At 55.1% G+C, this 16,650-nt stretch overlaps 10 protein-coding genes across 10 annotated transcripts; 5 read left to right on the top strand and 5 right to left on the bottom strand.

Annotated features, from left to right (window-relative positions):
* Positions 1 to 24: 24 nt before the first annotated feature.
* On the bottom strand, positions 25 to 1,307 carry PHYSODRAFT_322935 (hypothetical protein; the record flags this gene model as incomplete). Its single annotated transcript, XM_009518391.1, has 3 exons — positions 25 to 732; positions 815 to 985; positions 1,056 to 1,307. The coding sequence occupies 3 exons, from the start codon at positions 1,305 to 1,307 to the stop codon at positions 25 to 27; spliced, it is 1,131 nt and encodes a 376-aa protein (XP_009516686.1).
* Positions 1,308 to 3,158: 1,851 nt separating this feature from the next.
* PHYSODRAFT_284432 (hypothetical protein) lies at positions 3,159 to 4,424 on the top strand (the record flags this gene model as incomplete). Its single annotated transcript, XM_009518390.1, has 1 exon — positions 3,159 to 4,424. The coding sequence occupies one exon, from the start codon at positions 3,159 to 3,161 to the stop codon at positions 4,422 to 4,424; it is 1,266 nt and encodes a 421-aa protein (XP_009516685.1).
* An 864-nt stretch (positions 4,425 to 5,288) lies between these two features.
* On the top strand, positions 5,289 to 5,882 carry PHYSODRAFT_284431 (hypothetical protein; the record flags this gene model as incomplete). Its single annotated transcript, XM_009518389.1, has 1 exon — positions 5,289 to 5,882. The coding sequence occupies one exon, from the start codon at positions 5,289 to 5,291 to the stop codon at positions 5,880 to 5,882; it is 594 nt and encodes a 197-aa protein (XP_009516684.1).
* A 222-nt stretch (positions 5,883 to 6,104) lies between these two features.
* Positions 6,105 to 7,596, top strand: PHYSODRAFT_309767 (hypothetical protein; the record flags this gene model as incomplete). Its single annotated transcript, XM_009518388.1, has 6 exons — positions 6,105 to 6,713; positions 6,803 to 6,918; positions 6,982 to 7,099; positions 7,170 to 7,313; positions 7,381 to 7,455; positions 7,537 to 7,596. The coding sequence occupies 6 exons, from the start codon at positions 6,105 to 6,107 to the stop codon at positions 7,594 to 7,596; spliced, it is 1,122 nt and encodes a 373-aa protein (XP_009516683.1).
* Positions 7,597 to 8,804: 1,208 nt separating this feature from the next.
* Positions 8,805 to 9,167, bottom strand: PHYSODRAFT_434323 (hypothetical protein; the record flags this gene model as incomplete). The annotated part of the gene is made up of 1 exon (XM_009518387.1): positions 8,805 to 9,167. A coding segment is annotated over one exon (363 nt), but the record flags the coding sequence as incomplete, so codon positions are not given.
* A 45-nt stretch (positions 9,168 to 9,212) lies between these two features.
* On the bottom strand, positions 9,213 to 9,755 carry PHYSODRAFT_471342 (hypothetical protein; the record flags this gene model as incomplete). Its single annotated transcript, XM_009518386.1, has 3 exons — positions 9,213 to 9,317; positions 9,403 to 9,509; positions 9,587 to 9,755. The coding sequence occupies 3 exons, from the start codon at positions 9,753 to 9,755 to the stop codon at positions 9,213 to 9,215; spliced, it is 381 nt and encodes a 126-aa protein (XP_009516681.1).
* Positions 9,756 to 10,099: 344 nt separating this feature from the next.
* On the top strand, positions 10,100 to 11,360 carry PHYSODRAFT_249260 (hypothetical protein; the record flags this gene model as incomplete). The annotated part of the gene is made up of 5 exons (XM_009518385.1): positions 10,100 to 10,255; positions 10,315 to 10,470; positions 10,542 to 10,898; positions 10,973 to 11,108; positions 11,191 to 11,360. The coding sequence occupies 5 exons, from the start codon at positions 10,100 to 10,102 to the stop codon at positions 11,358 to 11,360; spliced, it is 975 nt and encodes a 324-aa protein (XP_009516680.1).
* A 794-nt stretch (positions 11,361 to 12,154) lies between these two features.
* PHYSODRAFT_476304 (hypothetical protein) lies at positions 12,155 to 12,453 on the bottom strand (the record flags this gene model as incomplete). The annotated part of the gene is made up of 2 exons (XM_009518384.1): positions 12,155 to 12,300; positions 12,399 to 12,453. 2 exons carry the CDS (start codon positions 12,451 to 12,453, stop codon positions 12,155 to 12,157), a joined length of 201 nt encoding a protein of 66 aa, XP_009516679.1.
* A 409-nt stretch (positions 12,454 to 12,862) lies between these two features.
* On the top strand, positions 12,863 to 13,738 carry PHYSODRAFT_477587 (hypothetical protein; the record flags this gene model as incomplete). The annotated part of the gene is made up of 1 exon (XM_009518383.1): positions 12,863 to 13,738. One exon carries the CDS (start codon positions 12,863 to 12,865, stop codon positions 13,736 to 13,738), a length of 876 nt encoding a protein of 291 aa, XP_009516678.1.
* Positions 13,739 to 13,848: 110 nt separating this feature from the next.
* On the bottom strand, positions 13,849 to 16,632 carry PHYSODRAFT_309763 (hypothetical protein; the record flags this gene model as incomplete). Its single annotated transcript, XM_009518382.1, has 5 exons — positions 13,849 to 15,230; positions 15,308 to 15,684; positions 15,770 to 15,905; positions 15,981 to 16,310; positions 16,404 to 16,632. 5 exons carry the CDS (start codon positions 16,630 to 16,632, stop codon positions 13,849 to 13,851), a joined length of 2,454 nt encoding a protein of 817 aa, XP_009516677.1.
* Between the last annotated feature and the right edge of the window lie 18 nt (positions 16,633 to 16,650).

The raw sequence follows: 16,650 nt of genomic DNA, 5'->3' as shown, positions 1-16,650 counted from the left end.
GTATTTATTCAAGTTGAAGGCTGCTCAAGAAAGAAATAGCAGACCTCGGTATTTCCCACTTGCGTCGAACAAGAAGCGCTCGAACTGCAGCCGCGATCCACAGTCAGCCCTGTTCAGTTGTCCTTCTTCCAGTGCCGAATCCGAAAACAATTGTTGAACTGCTCGCGCCTGCTCCTCCGAACCAATTTCCAACAGCAAGCAACTTCTCGCATTATCATGCGTCTGTTCTCTCTTGTTGTTTGGTGCTGAATTTGTTTCCGGTGCCAGCCCGTTGTCACCTTTGAAGAGCTTGGCAATGCTCTGGTGCAGAAAGCGGTACATGCGCAGCCCGTCAGGGTCTTCTCCGGTGTCTTCAGCTGCAGGCCCGCCGTCCGAAAACAACGCGAGATGGGGCTCGTACTCAAGCACGTCAGCTCCGACAAGGGGGAGTTCCCGGCTAGGAATGTACGGCGGATTGCACAGTATCACGTCAAATTGTTGGTAGAGCAGTTTGTCCTCTTGAGCGTCCTCACGTAGTCCAGGCAGCGTCTGCAAGTCTCGAAGCACGAACTCCGCCCGCCCATCCAGACCGTTAGAGCGAGCGTTTTGTTTGGCGACAGCAAGAGCGCCGGGAGAAACGTCAATGCCCACACCAGTAGCAGCAGGGAACTCGGACAACGCTGATAGTAGCAGACACCCAGAGCCTGTCCCGATATCGAGGATCCGCAACGGCGTCTGGGGCTCGAATTGCTCCTGAAAAGTTCACGTAAAAACAATAAAACTTAGTTCTTCCGTGTCGAGGATCCCACAAATTTCCGGATACCCCCCCCCCTACCGTTAAGGTTTCAATTAGCACTTCACTGTCACTGCGTGGGATGAGCGTGTCCTTGGTCACCGTGAACTCCAGAGACCAAAACTCCTTCCTACCGAGCACATAGGCCAGTGGTTCGCCCCTCGCACGCCGCTCTAAGCCAGCACTCAGTCGCGCCGCCTCGTGCTCCGTCAACTGCAGTGTACACCCACAATTAATACATAACTGGGAGGAAATTAATCACCACGAATAAATTCTGCCGCACCTCCCGCTCCCCGTGGAAGAAAACGTCGCTGCTGGACGCCAACGGAGGCAGCAGAGCGTTGGCCGCCAGCGCTTTGGCGTCGGTTCGAGCCGATTCGTGGGCGGAGGACGCCAACGCGCCCGACACGCGGCTCAGACGCTCGCGCGTTTCTTGCACCGCCTCCTCCACGGTCTGCCCGCTGTGGATGCGACGCCGCCGGGCGTCGAGGAGCCGACGCAGCGCTGGGCGGAGGAAGCACCTGGTGCGGTGCATTTTGATTGGAAATGGGTTAGGATTTATTGCATGGCGTATTATCGGGCATTTCTTACATTTTAAGTAGCTTGAAATGGCTACACTGCGCTCCGCGTAGGGTTTGTGGGCGCCATTGAGTTTCGAGTTCCCCCGCTTCAATTCGGTCGCCTACACGCAGAAATCTGTCCCGCTTGTCACGATGATCGCCCTTACCTTTGGTTACCTGTGACGGTAAGGTAAAATAAAATGCGTAACTTTTTTGCTGTCATCCGACGACGAACTCTGCGGTCAGCACGAGGGGAAGGAGCCTCAAGCTCGCGCTGTACTACATGTAGCCTGAGCCCACAGTGTACATGTGTTCTAGATCTACTAATACGATACATGTATTTTAATATTAAAATAGTTGTAGAGAGTTACTGTGTCATTCAAGTATTGCTGTTACGTCATCTTCTGGGCATCGCAGCGGATGGTGCTTCCCTCTTGAAGCTTCCGAACCGGATGATCCGGCGCGGCAGTAAACATTGGAAGTTGGCTAGCTGCCTGGACGGGGTACAAAATAGTGAATAAGTCACCGCGCGGCGGCATGATGTACTCACACCTGGGTGTGTGTGTGACTGGTACCATGTTTCCCACGGTTTCGACCTCACTCAGTTTGCAAGCTTCAATCAAAGTGCTACCAGGTTGTTTGTCATCAGGCGAGAGATATTATGTACACAGTTCACGGGTTCCGCACGTCAGATCTCCCAACGGGCTCGCCAGCTGCGAACTTGTACGTACATATTATGTCACATGTACCTACAGTATCCTGGCAGCGAACAAGATCTGCCGGAGTTGTTACGTATCCCATGTCTAGCCGACTCCCTTTGAAAGACCAATCTGACTTTTGTAAAGGCACTCGTATTCGGTGAGGGATAGCTTTTTGGGATCCCAGTACCTTGTATTATTGTGCCTTTCTGGCATAACGCCCTCCGATTTGAGGTCCTACGTAGCCTACGTAACGTAGGACTTTAGCTCCTACGTAAGACCTCATAAAAGTTAGTACCAGGGCCAGTAAAACCATGCATAAGCAAAAACTGAATGTAAACTGAGCGAATGGCTTGCAAAGGTAGGCCGACAAGTGAGCGCGTTCAGTACCGCTATACCTGTAGCGCACGTACGTAGCTCCACGCTGAGCACGGTGACCTGGTTGCGGTGCTGCCTGAGTCTCCGCCTGTACGAATGCGGCCAAACTATGCATTTGTCACAGATGCTTTCAGGCGCACTGGCCTGATCTAGTCGTAGAAGGACTTGTTAGTCCTACGAAGGCCCAAATGGCCAGCTTAACATGGCCATTCGGTCCTTATTTCCAAAAAGGTACCCTTTAGATGAAGACGGAGCTCCTACGTAGGACTTCCGTAATCCGATGCCAGGACAACAGCAAATCCTAGGCCTAGCCCTACCCTCTCCTTCTTAAGACTACCTTGTTGAGGTCAGATTGGCCAAAGTTTCGGAAAGGCACATACATACTGTACCTCAAAGTACAGTCAGGAGTCAGAGGCAATAACCCAAAGCCAAACTTTCATGTAAGCGTTGCTACCGCTCGTTTTTCCTCATGATCTGTGCATAAGTGTATATCACCAAGTAAGGTAAAATTAAATACCTCCCCAATTCATGCTGTGGTGAGTGTACCGTGCTGATTGAACCTTTTGGGCGTACTGTAATACAGTGGCTAGTCCATCGTCACAGAGCATCGCTTCTTTGGACGCAGAGGACCGAAACCATGAATCATGGGCTTTGCCTACTGAGCTAACCTATCGTTCTGCCCGTTCTTGCTTTGCTGATGAATACTGTCAGTGTGCAATTTGCTCTGAAGACATCGTTTCCGAAGAATCAATGCGTCTGTACTGCAGCACGCTACTTGCCGTGGTCACGCTTTTCGCTGTCGGCACTTCCGTGGTCACTGGTGATAACGATCGTAACAAACTTTTCAGGGGGGCAACCGCGGGTCTTCCAGTCGTGTCTCCCGTGCTCACCAAAAACGAACGAGATTCGACAGCGCGGCGCGTTTTGAGGGCGGTAGATGATAATGAAGATGACCGGGCGTTCGGTATTCCAAGCATGTCCACGATCACGGAGACGGCCATGAAGATCCCGGGCGCGTCGACGGTTGCGGGGCTGGCCAAAACTCTGCCGGGTGCGTCAATGGTGGGGGATTTGGCCCAGAAGATGCAGTATCAGTACTGGCTGAAGATGAACAAGACACCGGACGAAGTGAAGACGATCCTGGGGCTCGACGACCTCGGGACGAAGATTCTTGATAGCCCCAACTTGGACATTTGGATCCGGTACGCCAAGATGTACAACGAACGCAATAATCTCCCGGACACGTCGATGATCTCCGAGTTACTGAAGAAAATCCCCAGCGACAGAATCATGGAGCTAGTGAAGAAGATCCCTGACTCGGCAAAGATCATCGAGAGCGTGCAGTACCAGTACTGGCTGAGGATGAACAAGACCCCGGACGAGGTCAAGACAATTCTGGGTCTTGACAACCTTGGAGCCAAAATCCTGGACCACCCCAACGTGGACATTTGGGTTCGATACACTGGCATGTACAACAAGCGCAAAAAGCTCCCAGACTCATCAATGATTTCGGGGTTGCTAAAAGTGGTCCCCACCGACAAAATGATGGAGCTGGTGAAGAAGATCCCGGGCTCGGCGAAGGCGATCGAGAGTGTGCAGCACCAGTATTGGCTCAGGATGAAGACGACCCCGGAAGAAGTCAAGAAGCTGCTAGGTCTGGATGATCTTGGAGCCAAAATTCTCGAGAGCCCCAACCTGGACATTTGGATCCGGTACACTCGCACGTATAACGAGCGCAACAATCTCCCCGAAACGGCGATGATCGAAGACTTGCTCAAGATGATCCCAGCTGACAGAACGATGGAGCTGGCCAAGAAACTCCCTGGCTCTGCGAAGACCATCGAGAACGTGCAGTGCCAGCTCTTGCTTCAGATGAGCAAGACTCCGAGCGAAGTCAAGACGCTACTGGGCCTTGATACCCTCGGAACAAAGCTTCTTGACAGTCCCAACCTAAACATTTGGATTCGATTTAAGCGGATGTACAAGCAGCAGCACGGGGCCGCCGCTGCAGCCTGAATCGGTTAGGCTTTCCAAAGCTTCGATGTCGTCGTACGCGGAGAGTGCTGAAAGCAATTGAAAGAAATCGGGTGCATCAACTACAGAAAATTCATGGATGCGGTAGTTTATTTGCAACTGGGTACATGTGTCGCCACGCGCCGAGCACAAAGCTCGAAATCTAGCGCTATTCATTAATTGAGCAAACTACTGTAGTTGACTTACCCCTCTGAATGTGCAGATTAGAACGTGACTATTGGAGTGAATCGCTGCCGGTCACGACGGCTCTGTGACCCTCCGATTACCCACTAACATGTTTCCACGACCACCACAGTGTAGTACTGACACCGTTGGCTGCATCAGCGATGTGTGGGGCCTTCGCGTGCTGCCTGCTATCAATGGCTAAGTGCACTCTACGCAAATTCTTGTGTCACCTTTTACACACATTTTCATTTTGAGTCACCTTACGGAATTTTTATCGTCATAACGATGACTATCACAAGCGAATTGGCAGCCCGTCGGAGCACGCGGATGCAAACCGAGGACCCAGCAGTGCCCTTCTAGAAAGCGGAGGCGATGCGTGCTGCACGCATCGCCCCCGCTTTCAAAGCCCGCTTCGGCTTGCACGCTGAAGCGGGCTTTTTAGGGTTCTACCCGAGCGAGCGTAGCGAGCCATTAGGAACCGCGCGAAGCGCTTAACACGGCAATAGTTCAAACATGTCTAAATAATCGTTCCCGAACTACTTACGATGTAATTAGACCTAGTTGCGCTTTTCAAAAATGTGCCTTTGAATAGACAAAGATCCATTGTGGCAACTACACACCACAGAACATTGCTTTTTCGGGACCAAAACCATGGCTCACCATTGAGCCCATGACCAGATCATGGGCCTTGCCTACATGTACATGTACAGTATTACATTGCGATTTCTTAGGGCGGGGGGCGATGACGAAGATGAGCGCGCGTTCGGTATTCCAAGCATGTCCACGATCACGGAGACGGCCATGAAGATCCCGGGCGCGTCGACGGTTGCGGGGATGGCCAAAACTCTGCCGGGTGCGTCAATGGTGGGGGATTTGGCCCAGAAGATGCAGTATCAGTACTGGCTGAAGATGAACAAGACACCGGACGAAGTGAAGACGATTCTGGGGCTCGACAACTTCGGGGCGAAGATTCTCGATAACCCCAACCTGGACGTGTGGATCCGATTCGCTATCGCGTACAACAAACGCAATAATCTCCCAGAATCGAAAATCATCTCCGACTTACTCAAGATGATGCCCGCTGACAGAGTGATGAAGCTGCCCGAGAAACTTCCTGTCTCTGCGAAGACGATCGACAACGTGGAGAACTACGTTTGGCTCTACATGAACAAGACTCCGAGTGATGTTTACAAGCTGCTGGGGCTTGATCGTCTCGGAAAAGAGATTCTTGACAGTCCGGGCCTATACGTTTGGATTCGATACAAGCGGATCTAAAAACAAGCACCACGGGATCGCCAACGCAGCCTGAAGCAGGTAGAGCTTCGAGAAGCAGATAACGCTTCGAGAGTCGACAGTGTATCTGCTGCTACAACAGTAATGAAATACATCAGCATTTTCACGAGTCACCAAGCGAAAAAGAAATGTTGTTCTAAGTCTGCCAATATATCTGCAGGTTGCAAAGGGACACTAGTGACGAGTCGCGCGAACGCAACAGCGATGAATGAAAGCCTAGCTGCTCGCCAGGAAGCTCTGCAGCGACAGAACCAGGAGCTGAACCAACAGGTGGAAGCCATCGAGCAGCGTCGACAGCAGCACTTGGCTCCTGCTAGCAGACCCTCGTCGTCCTCGTCCACGACGTCGCTACGTGGAACTCGAGCCGCGTCGCCGCAGATTGAGTCGCCCATAAGGAAATCCAAGTCGGTACATCAGGACGAAAGCCATGATCAGCACAGCGATTCAAAGTCGGGTCTGGAGATCCATTTGAGCGCATCCATCGACTCCTTGAGCTCTCAGGACCTGAAAGAGGCGCGCCGCCAACTCACCAAGAGCGAGGGCAAGGAGAAGGTGGTGGCGAGCTCGAGGAGTAATTCCGCCAAACGATCTCAGCGCCAGAAGAAGCAAACAGGGAGCGAAACTCCGCCTCAAGATGCGCCTCGCAGCAAGAAGAAAAGCTCAATTGGTGGTGACAGCCCCGACAACGCTGACCCCATTCGAGGCCACGATCCGGAAGGTCTGGGCCTCGAGGCTACCGTTCGGTACCAAAAAGCGCGTCTGCGTGTATTGCAGGACGAAGCCGATGCAGCCGTGGCCCAAACGGAGCAATTGGTTCGATTGGTTGCAACTTTTGCTGGCCCCTCGCTCTCTCAGTCTCTTACTTTGGTGCTTTCGTGCGTTCATTTTCACTTGAATTGTAGCAAGCAGCTCGAAGCGGCTTGAAGTCCGCGATAGAAACCCTTAAGACGGAGAATGTGACACTCACCAAGAAGATGCAGCAGATACAGATGCTGCTTGAAAAGCAGCGAGAGCTCTCGTACGTTGCATGAAGCACCGGGGATTTACAGTTCTATTCTGACATTTGTGTATTGTGTACAAGTGTTGCCCAGGAGGCTAAGCAGAGGATTCTGGAGGGACAACTCGCAGCGGCTCAAGCGCGAGTCGAAGAGACTCAACGCGCTGAAAAGTTCGCGTCGCAGCAGATTCGCTCGAAAGACGTATGTTATGGTAACCACCGGGACGACTATTTGCTTGGTAGCTGACAATTATCTCTTTTTTTCTGAGCAGATCCGTCTCAATCGCGCGCTGGAGGAGATTGAGAAGGTGAAGGCGCAGCTTCAGGACGAAAAGAAGAACCATGGCGAGCAGATGGTCACCAAAGCTGAGTACGATCAGGTTGTACGGGACAACAAAAAGCTCGACAAGCAAAAGGTGGTAATCTCCGGCATGTTGTCACTGTACATGTTACCCAAGACTGATCGACAAGTTCTGCGTACAGGGCGAACTACTGGCCGCTTTCAAGAAACAGATGAAGCTCATCGACCTACTCAAACGCCAGCGAATTCACATGGAGGTATGGCCAAGACACTCACAGACCGATGACAGCAGTGGATCCTACTTTGACACTTCTATTCCATGCTGGCATATACTGTAGACCGCCAAAATGCTTTCATTTACAGAGGCGGAGTTCAGCAAGACACTGGAGCTGGGCTAAAAGGTAGCACTTCGACCGATACTACAGCCTGTACAGCGCGATCACTTCATCTGCATGAGCTCCTGCTGCAAGGCGAACTGGGCCTCCACACGCTGAGCTTCGAGCACTCGCGTCAGCTTGATCTATGACAACAGAATAGAAAAAAATTAACATGTGAATCAAGTGTGCATTCCTCGACGAAAGTATACGATAGTACATGTAGCTCTTTACCTTCTTCTCGTTGAGGTAATGGTACGCCTGCCAGTGCGCCTCCTGCAGAGCTTCAACTTGCGAGATACTCAGGCTGTCGCTAGGCTCCAGCTCGCGGTCGCTCACCGATGATGCGATGAGAAACTTCTCCACCCCAATCTCCAGCTCTGCTGCAACGGGAAAAGTTCGCTGGAAGCTTCCGTTCAAACCTTCGTATGAAATGCTGGATGTAGTCGCCTCATCATCGTCAGATGCTTGGCTACGAGGTGACTCGGACAGCTCCTTTGGGCTGGAGATGGGCTGGGTCGCCCACGGCGCTTTGTGGTCGGTTGAAGGGGCTAAGACTTTGTGCGGGGAAGTAGCTTTCGGCTTCTGTGTAATTTGTTGAGCGGTGGCATCCGGCTTGGTCGATGTGCGCGGGTTCTTCTTGGCACTCTTCTTGGTAGATGGCTTGGACTGCGTCTTGTTACTGCTCCGCGAAGGTTTTGCGTTGGCAGCGGGCAATTCCTTGCGGCCTGAAAATTATAATGTTAGCGCTCGCATAATATCACAAGTTCCATGATAAAGAAAACACACTTACGACTTTTCTTGGGTAGAACGCTTTGCCAGCTTCCCTCGTCGTCGGCCTCTTGGGCTTCGGATACAGTTTCAGTTGTCTGTTCTTCAGCGTCAGTTGTCGAAAGAGTCTCAGTGCTCACGCGCTCGCTGTCGTTGGATTCAGACGGATTGGCACTTTGGGTGGCATTAGCTTCAGCGCTCCCCAGTTGAGAATCCTTCGACGCGTTCCCCGACGTGTTTCCCTTTTTCTTCGATTTCTTGGTCTTCTTCTTCCCGCTTTTGGCTGCTGCGAGCTTCTTGCGGTCGGATGCACCCTCATCTTCCTTCAACGCCAAATCTATCAACTCTTGCTCCACCTGAGCGCTCTTTTGCGCAGCCACTTCCTCGTACTGCGACCACTTCAAGCTCAACAGATCCTCCATCTGCGCCGACGTCACGCCCGAGATCCATTTGCTCAGCCCCAGAGCCGTGTTGTTGGCCTCATTCCGCAGAGTAATGTTGAGGTCTGGCGCGTTCGATAGCAGCGCCTCAACTGCAGCCAGGTTTTCGCTCAGCACTGCCAGGTGCAGCGCTGTGTTGCCCCCAGCCTTCTCAACTGCGTTGACGTCGGCTCCATGCGCGAGTAGAATCTTCACGATAGCCGCACTTCGCTCCATCATCTCGTCCACGGTAGGCGCACCAGGGCGCGGGTCTGCGCCAACGCGAGCAGCGCACATGAGCGCATTCAGGCCGCTCGCGTTGACTGCGCTCATGCTCGCGCCAAGCTCGAGCAGCAGCTGCACCGCCGTCACATTCTTCGCCACGCACGCCATCATGAGAGCTGTAGTTTCCACGGTTAGTCCCGCATTAAATCTCCTGCTGAAGACGCCTCAAAGCCACGTACCCGTGTCTCCGTTGGCATTCGCCTGCTCGACGATTGTCCGCAGCTTCAGCTTCCGCTCAGCAGTAGCAACGAGCTCCTCCATCACTCGCGTCTGGGCAAGCAGCAGAGCAGTATTCACCAGGTGTAGGCGTCATTGCATCTAGTACGACAAAATAGTACTAGTATACTTGACTCACGTTCTTGGACATGGCTGTCAGGTGCAGCACCGTGGTCCGGTTGGTGTTGGTGGCGCAGTCCACTGCAGTCGTTCGGTCGGCCACGAAGCCCACGAGGTCGTCACGGCCTGGCAACGAGTTGAAAGACGCTGTTAACCACGAAAATGCATGGGAGTGACTTCAGATGACGATTCAGCGGACGCACCACAGGCGCAGACGCTCATGAGCACGCTCCAGCCCATGTCATTGGGGCGGTCGAAGTCGACGCTGCGCTCCGCGAAGTACTTGACGCACTGGTCGTAGTCGGCGAACTCCACCAGGCGGTGGGCGAACGCCTGCGCCTTGAGCGCAGCAGCTTCGGCGTCGGTCTCCATTTTGGCTGTGACTTGACTTCGATGCCAATCACCGCGGAATCGTACTTAGATGGAGCAGGCGTTGAGCAGTTACGGGCGGCATGGGCCGACGTGGCGCTGCTCGATTTACTCGCCGGAAGGTGCAGCAAGCAGCGACTTCGTTCGAGCGAGACGCAGGGCAGAGTACAGCGCAGTGACGTCGAGCGCGACTGAGCTCTGGAGCCTACCATATTGGTGTAGCGGGCTCTGTGCATTGGTAAGAAGCTTTCGTGAGTCGATAGATGGGTACAGCTGCTGTCGATTGGCTGTTGATGTTGAAGTGGGACTGACAGAGTGGCTACAGTATTCGGCGCCTTAGAGTGGCCATGAACCGCGAGCTCGATGGGCTGCTGGACAAGCTGTCCCGCATCAACCAGGAGATGGGCGGGGAGGACGGCAAGGGCAAGAAGAAGGACAAGAAAGGCGACCAGTTCCACGAGCTCAAGACCAAGATCGGCGAGAGGCTGCACCACCTCAAGATGGTACGTTTGCCAGCCTAGTCCTTGGAACTCGCCACTGATGGAGAAGCGAATTGCAATAGACCTTGCAAGACAACGAGGTGGCGGCGACGAAGCGGGGCAAGCATCCCCGCGAAGCGATCCGGCGACAGCAGGAGATCAGAGAGGAGATCCGTCTCGTCGGCGTCGACATCAAGGACCTCACGGCCAGCTACGACCTCGAGATGAAAAAGAAGAAGGTACCGGTCGTCAGATGACTGTATTCGAGCAGTTCAACCTGGTCTAAACGATGTTTTTCTTCTGGCTGCAGAGCAAGTTCTCTCCGGAAGAGCTAGCGATGCGGAAGGAGATTGTGACGCAGTACTGGGCTGAATACGAGCGCATTAAGGAGCTTGCAGCCGTGAACTACCGCTCTCCAGCAGGCCGGACGACCTTCGATACTGGCGGCGTCGCAGCGCCGATCGGTTCATTTGAGAACGGCGCGTTCACAGCTCGGGCGAGACCTGTGGCCGGTGGAGGGGCGTTTGGAGGTCCCGTTTTCGGGGGGTTGGGCGGTGGAATCGGTGGTGGAGGAGGAGGCGGCGGCGATGGTCCGGTTGAGCGGGAAGTGGTCACCGACGACCAGCGTGCCATGCTAGCAGACATCCAGAGAAACGACCAGCGCTTCGTAAGTTTACCTGCTAGCCGAGGGGATTGTGTCGTCTCTCACAGCTCTAACTCTATTGCTTTTTTGTACTGTAGGATAACATGATCGAGCAGATAGGAACGGGTGTTCAAGAGTTAGGTCAGCAGGCTCGGATGTTGAATGAAGAGCTCCAGCAGCAAGCAATTATGATCGACGGACTGAGCGAGCGCATCGACACCACACAAGCACACGGTGAGATGTTCAAACTGGTCAAGTGCGCCTGCTTATTTATTGCTCAGCCATACTGACCTCGCTTGATTGCGACCATTTGCAGTGGAGAGCGTCAACAGGAAGATGAAAAAGACCCTGGAGAAGGTTGGTCGCGGCGCAGACAAGTGTATGATGGACATGATCTGCCTCATTCTGCTGCTCGGGATCTTGGCCGTGGTCTACAACATGTTTATCAAGAAGGACTCCAGCAGTACAAGCACAACCACAACATGAACTGACCTCCCAGAGCGAACCGCGCTAACAAGCCAAGCTGCTGAACCTGAATCGGCAGACGATCCCACCTTGACTCTAGACGTTTATCTTTTGCTGCAGTAGCTCAGACCGAGTGTTCAGACTCCACAAAGAACAGGAAGTACGCACCTATATACCTCAATCCCCTCATTGCCTGGAGTTCATATTTGCGTTTATTCGTCGGCTGCTCCGCTCCCAACTCGTTGCGTGACTGACGCGTCTGGCGAAGTCTCATGTAGCGTGTGCATCCAGCGCCATAACTGGGCTGTCACAACTTGATCGCTGCGCCCAAGTCCGGTAATTTGAACTCCACGATGCGGTCGAGGTGGCTCTCTTGTCGTCCGCCGTGCCCTATCAAGCTGGAGCGGAGATTTACTGCGGTCCATAAATCGATCGTGGCGGGGGTCCGCCCATACCTCCCGGTCCAGGTGGCCCTCTCATACCTCCGCCCATGCCCATGGCCATGCCTATTCCCATACCCATTGCGCCCATCGGCGGGGGCCCACGCGGCGGTCCTACACCAAACAAATGCACCAAACGCAGCGTCAGCCAACTCGGCATTCATCCAGCTAGGCAGCAGCAGCACTAGCAGCATCTTACCTCGAATCATGGGCGGCCGCATGCCCGGAGGCGGCATCATGCCCCGCGGGGGTCCGCCACGCGGCGGGTATCCGCCCGGCATCCCGTTCGGAGGTCCACTGGGTCGCGGGGGCAGCGAGCCGGCAGGTGCAGGTCCACGCAGCCACTCGCCAGCTAGCTCAAGGCAACAAAATAGGTTAGACACTACAAGAATATACTACTGTGGGGGTGTTGCAGCGCAGCGTACGGTTCATGACGACGCCCTGGCCGGCCAGGAACTGCTCGTAGTAGAGCTTGACGTTCTCGCGGTGCTTCCAGCCGCGGTTGTGCTGCTTGCGGCCGGCTTGCTGCGGAGACATCGAGTACGAGCAGAGAGAGGAGACAACACAGCGTCAGATGCAGCGCTGGGTGGGGGTAAGCACGAGCGGAGAGGGCCGCGACGCACCGAGTCATGCGTGAGGTAGGTGTCGCAGTAGTCGCAATAGTAGCGCGGCATGGCGGCTTGCTTGGACGCGAAATGGTGAATGTTGTGTACGATTTGTGTGGTACACAAATTGTTTTGTGTATAGCACACGAAGTTGAAATGTACCCAAGTGTTTTTTAGCAAGACGCCGATTTTGATGGGCAGGGCGACGTACCGTCGTGAGCTCTTCACACCGTGACGGGAGGGATGACCCGTCCAGATACCGCTGATGGGTGGCTCCAGTTCAACTGTGCCCATCCTCCTTTTAGTCAATCATAGCAAGGGCAACGCGCGGCAACTGGTGGCTGCAGCGCTCGCTTGGGGCCTCACAAGCAAGATTTCCCTGCTCCGCCGAGTCGCCGTCGCTCTCACTCAGCGCAGCCGCAGCGATCGAAAGCTCTTCCAGCGCCGCCACCTAATACACGCAGCACACGCAGCAGCCATGTCGACCGAGAAGCAGTGGTTCAGCGAGACGGAGGCCATGTGGCCCGGCCAGAAGTTCTCGCTCGAGATGGAGGAGGTGCTGTTCCAGGGCAAGTCGGACTTCCAGGACGTGCTCGTGTTCAAGTCGGCCACGTACGGCAACGTGCTGGTGCTGGACGGCGTGATCCAGCTCACGGAGCGCGACGAGTTCGCGTACCAGGAGATGATCACGCACCTGCCCATGTTCGCGCACAAGCAGCCCAAGCGCGTGCTCATCGTGGGCGGCGGCGACGGCGGCGTGCTGCGCGAGGTGACCAAGCACGCCTGCGTCGAGCAGGTGGTCATGTGCGAGATCGACTCGATGGTGTGCGACGTGTCCAAGAAGTTCTTCAAGGACACGGTGGCCACGGCCTTCGACGACCCGCGCGTGACGCTGCTGCACGCCGACGCCGCCGTCTACCTGCGCGGTAACACGGCCGACAAGTTCGACGTGGTCATCGTGGACTCGTCCGACCCGGTCGGACCCGCCGAGGTGCTGTACCGCGCCGAGTTCTACGAGAGCATGAAGAACTCGCTGTCGCCCGACGGCGTCATCTGCACGCAGGGCGAGTGCCTCTGGCTGCACCTGGACCTGATCGTGGACGTCATGCAGCGCTGCCAGGGCCTCTTCCCCACGGTCAACTACTCGTACACGACCATCCCGACGTACCCGTCGGGCCAGATCGGCTTCATCATGTGCTCGCTCGACCAGAGCGAGGGCGTGCTGGCCAAGCCCAAGCGCACGCCCGACGCCAAGATGCAGGAGTCGCTGCGCTACTACAGCGCGCAGATCCACGAGGCCGCCTTCGTGCTGCCCGCCTTCGCCGAGCGCAAGATCGCGGCCGTGCGCAAGTGATGAGCTCTTAGCCCAGCCACAGATTCCCTACCACTTCAACAACTGTGAATAAGAGCCTATGTTTTTAACGTCTACGGTAACCTGCTCCAGTTCACTACCTACTCCTCTAACTAACCTGTGGCCACACTCGTGGGCGCTGTGATGCCGCTCGGCACGAACAGCGTGATCTTGTCCACCTTCCAGCAGAAGTCGGGCGTCTGCTCCTGGATGAGCTTCCAGATGTAAGGGACGAAGAACTGCTCCGGGTCGGCCTCCTCCTCGTACCGATAGCTCGCGTCGTCGTCGTCCACGGACGCCTTCGACCTCGACGCGCCTCCCGTCCTGGAACTGGCGCTGGAAGCCGCCAGAAGGCTAACGCATTCGTTGCGGATGATCTCCAGCACCTTGTCAGCGTCCAGCACGTCGTCGGGTGACGTCTTCGTGTCGACGACTACCTGGAATCGTGCCAGCGTGCTCCACACGGGCCCATTGTTCACATGCGCGGCGAACTCCGAGTGTTGTTGCAGTCCTGCGAAAGTATCCGCGCGGTGCAGCAGAGAATAAATAAGTTGCGGGTTGCGCGGCAGCAGCTTCGCCTTCAAGCAGGACGACACCACACCCAGCAGCAGGCGGATGAACTCGACGTAGGCCGAGCGCTTCTGAGCCAGCACCTCGTTCTCCTCCTTGTCCGCGCTCTTCAGCCGCTTCATCTGCGCCACCAGCTTTGCCTCATTCTTGGCGAGCATGTCGATGAGCCCCACGATTCCTTGCGCTGCGTACATGTGCAGGTTTTCGGCTGAGCGCGCGAGGTTGGACAGCGCCGCAAACGCGTTCAGGTGGATGAAGCTGTCCTGGAAGTGGGTGATGTTGCGGAAGATTAGCCGCGTGAAGATGACCATCATGAGACTGCCCAGCGAGACGTCCAGCATGTAGTGTTCCTGGTACCACGATACATTGGGCACCACCAGCTGAGTGTGCGCGGTGCGAACGAACTCCGGGTCCTGCGTGAACGTGAGCAGCACGATCACCAGCATGTACAGCCGACTAGGCTCCACCGACCGCGCATGGTACAACGTCTCCAGCAAAGGCAGCAATAACCGCTCCATATCGGCGTTGCCCACAGCAGCGTCGAGCATCATCGGGTTGGAATACAGCAGCGTGTACAACATGAGATGGCTTGCCTCGTATGGCGCATGGCGGCCGACAACTTCAAACAAGTCCGAGTACATTAGCTCCAACTTCTCCGCACTGGAGGCCGCGGTTGTGTGGCCCTGCCGCATCAAATGAACTCGAGGGTCCTCAATTTCCGCGCTCTGATCGTCTGCGTCAGCTCCATCTGCAACGCCACACAGCGCTCCTCGGAATGGGTTGCTGGCCACCGCTGAATCACTGTCTCGACAACTCTGTAGCAAGACAAGGAGTAGCAGAACGCTTCGATCGGCGAGCGGATTAGCAGAATCCTCGCGAGTAGTAAAATACCGGATGAAGCTCCACGGGAATCGGAAGATTGATGCTGAAGGTTTATGAAGGGCACAACAAAGGTAAGAGGAAGATGCATGTGGTAGATAATGACAAGTGAACAGTACTCACCAGCTATGGAGCCGACACCTTCGAGAGTGAAATAGGAGAACTGTTCCTGCTCGTACGCCTGGTCGGAGATCCCCGACATCGCAATGAGCGACATTTCACGAGCCTTCCGTAGTGCGACCACTGCAGTGTTTGAAGTGGCATTTGGTCCCGTAGCCTGGAGTTGTTCAATGCTATTCTGCAGCAAGCGACGCACCAAGCCTGGAGCCCAATACGACTTCTTGCCATCAGGTAGGGCTGCCGACATCAGCATATAAAGAAATGGGTTGTGGGCTCGTAGATCACCAGCTTGCTTGGAATGGTCTCGCGGATACGCCACTGGCGATAGGAGAACCAGCAGCGTGTTCACAACTTCCACATGCAAGTCGTGCGTCTTTTCGCTGCGTGGTCACAAAAACACAAATGGGTGCAAACGTCAGAAGCCATACTAATGATAACTGCAGCATAAACGGAAGATGCACGTACTTGGGTGGGAACTCGATGAGAACCGTAAGAAGTACATCTAAGAACCGAACTGCTAGATCATCTGAGGAATCTTCGGGCGCGAATCCATCGTTGGCCCCTTTTTCAGCAACTTCATCCATCTGAATCGACAAGCTATCTGTTCATCGAAGACAGAGGGGGTCAACCAGAAGGATAGCCAACACCAACAATTCGACACGGAGCGTCCACCTACGCCTCGTCGTAGTATTAGCACTGTGACTCGAGACGCCAGCAAACTCCGTCGTTGGCTGGTGATTGAAATGCGCCAGCAACGAGCACTCGTCGGTCCTTTCCACAAAGCGCATTGCAAACTGGCGCACCAAGAACAGCGCATTCACAGCTCGGTGCAGGTGCGTGCCCACAGTCTGCGGCTTGCCATCCACGGGATCAGGCGCCACCGCACCCGGTGCAAACGCTGCCAGCTCGCTGTTCGTCATCTCGGCCACCTTGCAGCTGAACGGCAGCGAGTGGATCACATAGCGCAGCAGCACGCGGAAGTTCCCCGACCGGAGACTGTTCTGAGCTGCCAATGCGCCAAGTAGCGGTCAAAGAGCCATGTAGTCAGCACCTCGTTATTGCAATAGTATTGCAACACCAATGCAGCGCCTGCACTCACCGAGCGTCTCTCCGTACTCGCGCGTCAGCAGCTCCACCTGCGCCTGCGACAGTTGCGGCAGCGGCTTGGAGCCCGCCAGCACCGCGTGGTACGCCGCGTCCCCGCTAGGCACGGGCGTCTCTCCGACGATCTTCTCGAAGGCCGCTCTCTCCTGCGCAGAGGCGAAGATCTTCTCCACTGCAGCGGAGCCGGCGGCAGCAGCGGCAGGCGACGAACTCGACGCTCCCATGGCGAGCGCAGCAACAGC

The sequence above is a fragment of the Phytophthora sojae genome, assembly GCF_000149755.1.
Source record: "Phytophthora sojae unplaced genomic scaffold PHYSOscaffold_1, whole genome shotgun sequence".
Lineage (NCBI taxonomy): Eukaryota > Oomycota > Peronosporomycetes > Peronosporales > Peronosporaceae > Phytophthora > Phytophthora sojae.
This window is presented reverse-complemented; position numbering and strand designations above follow the sequence as displayed.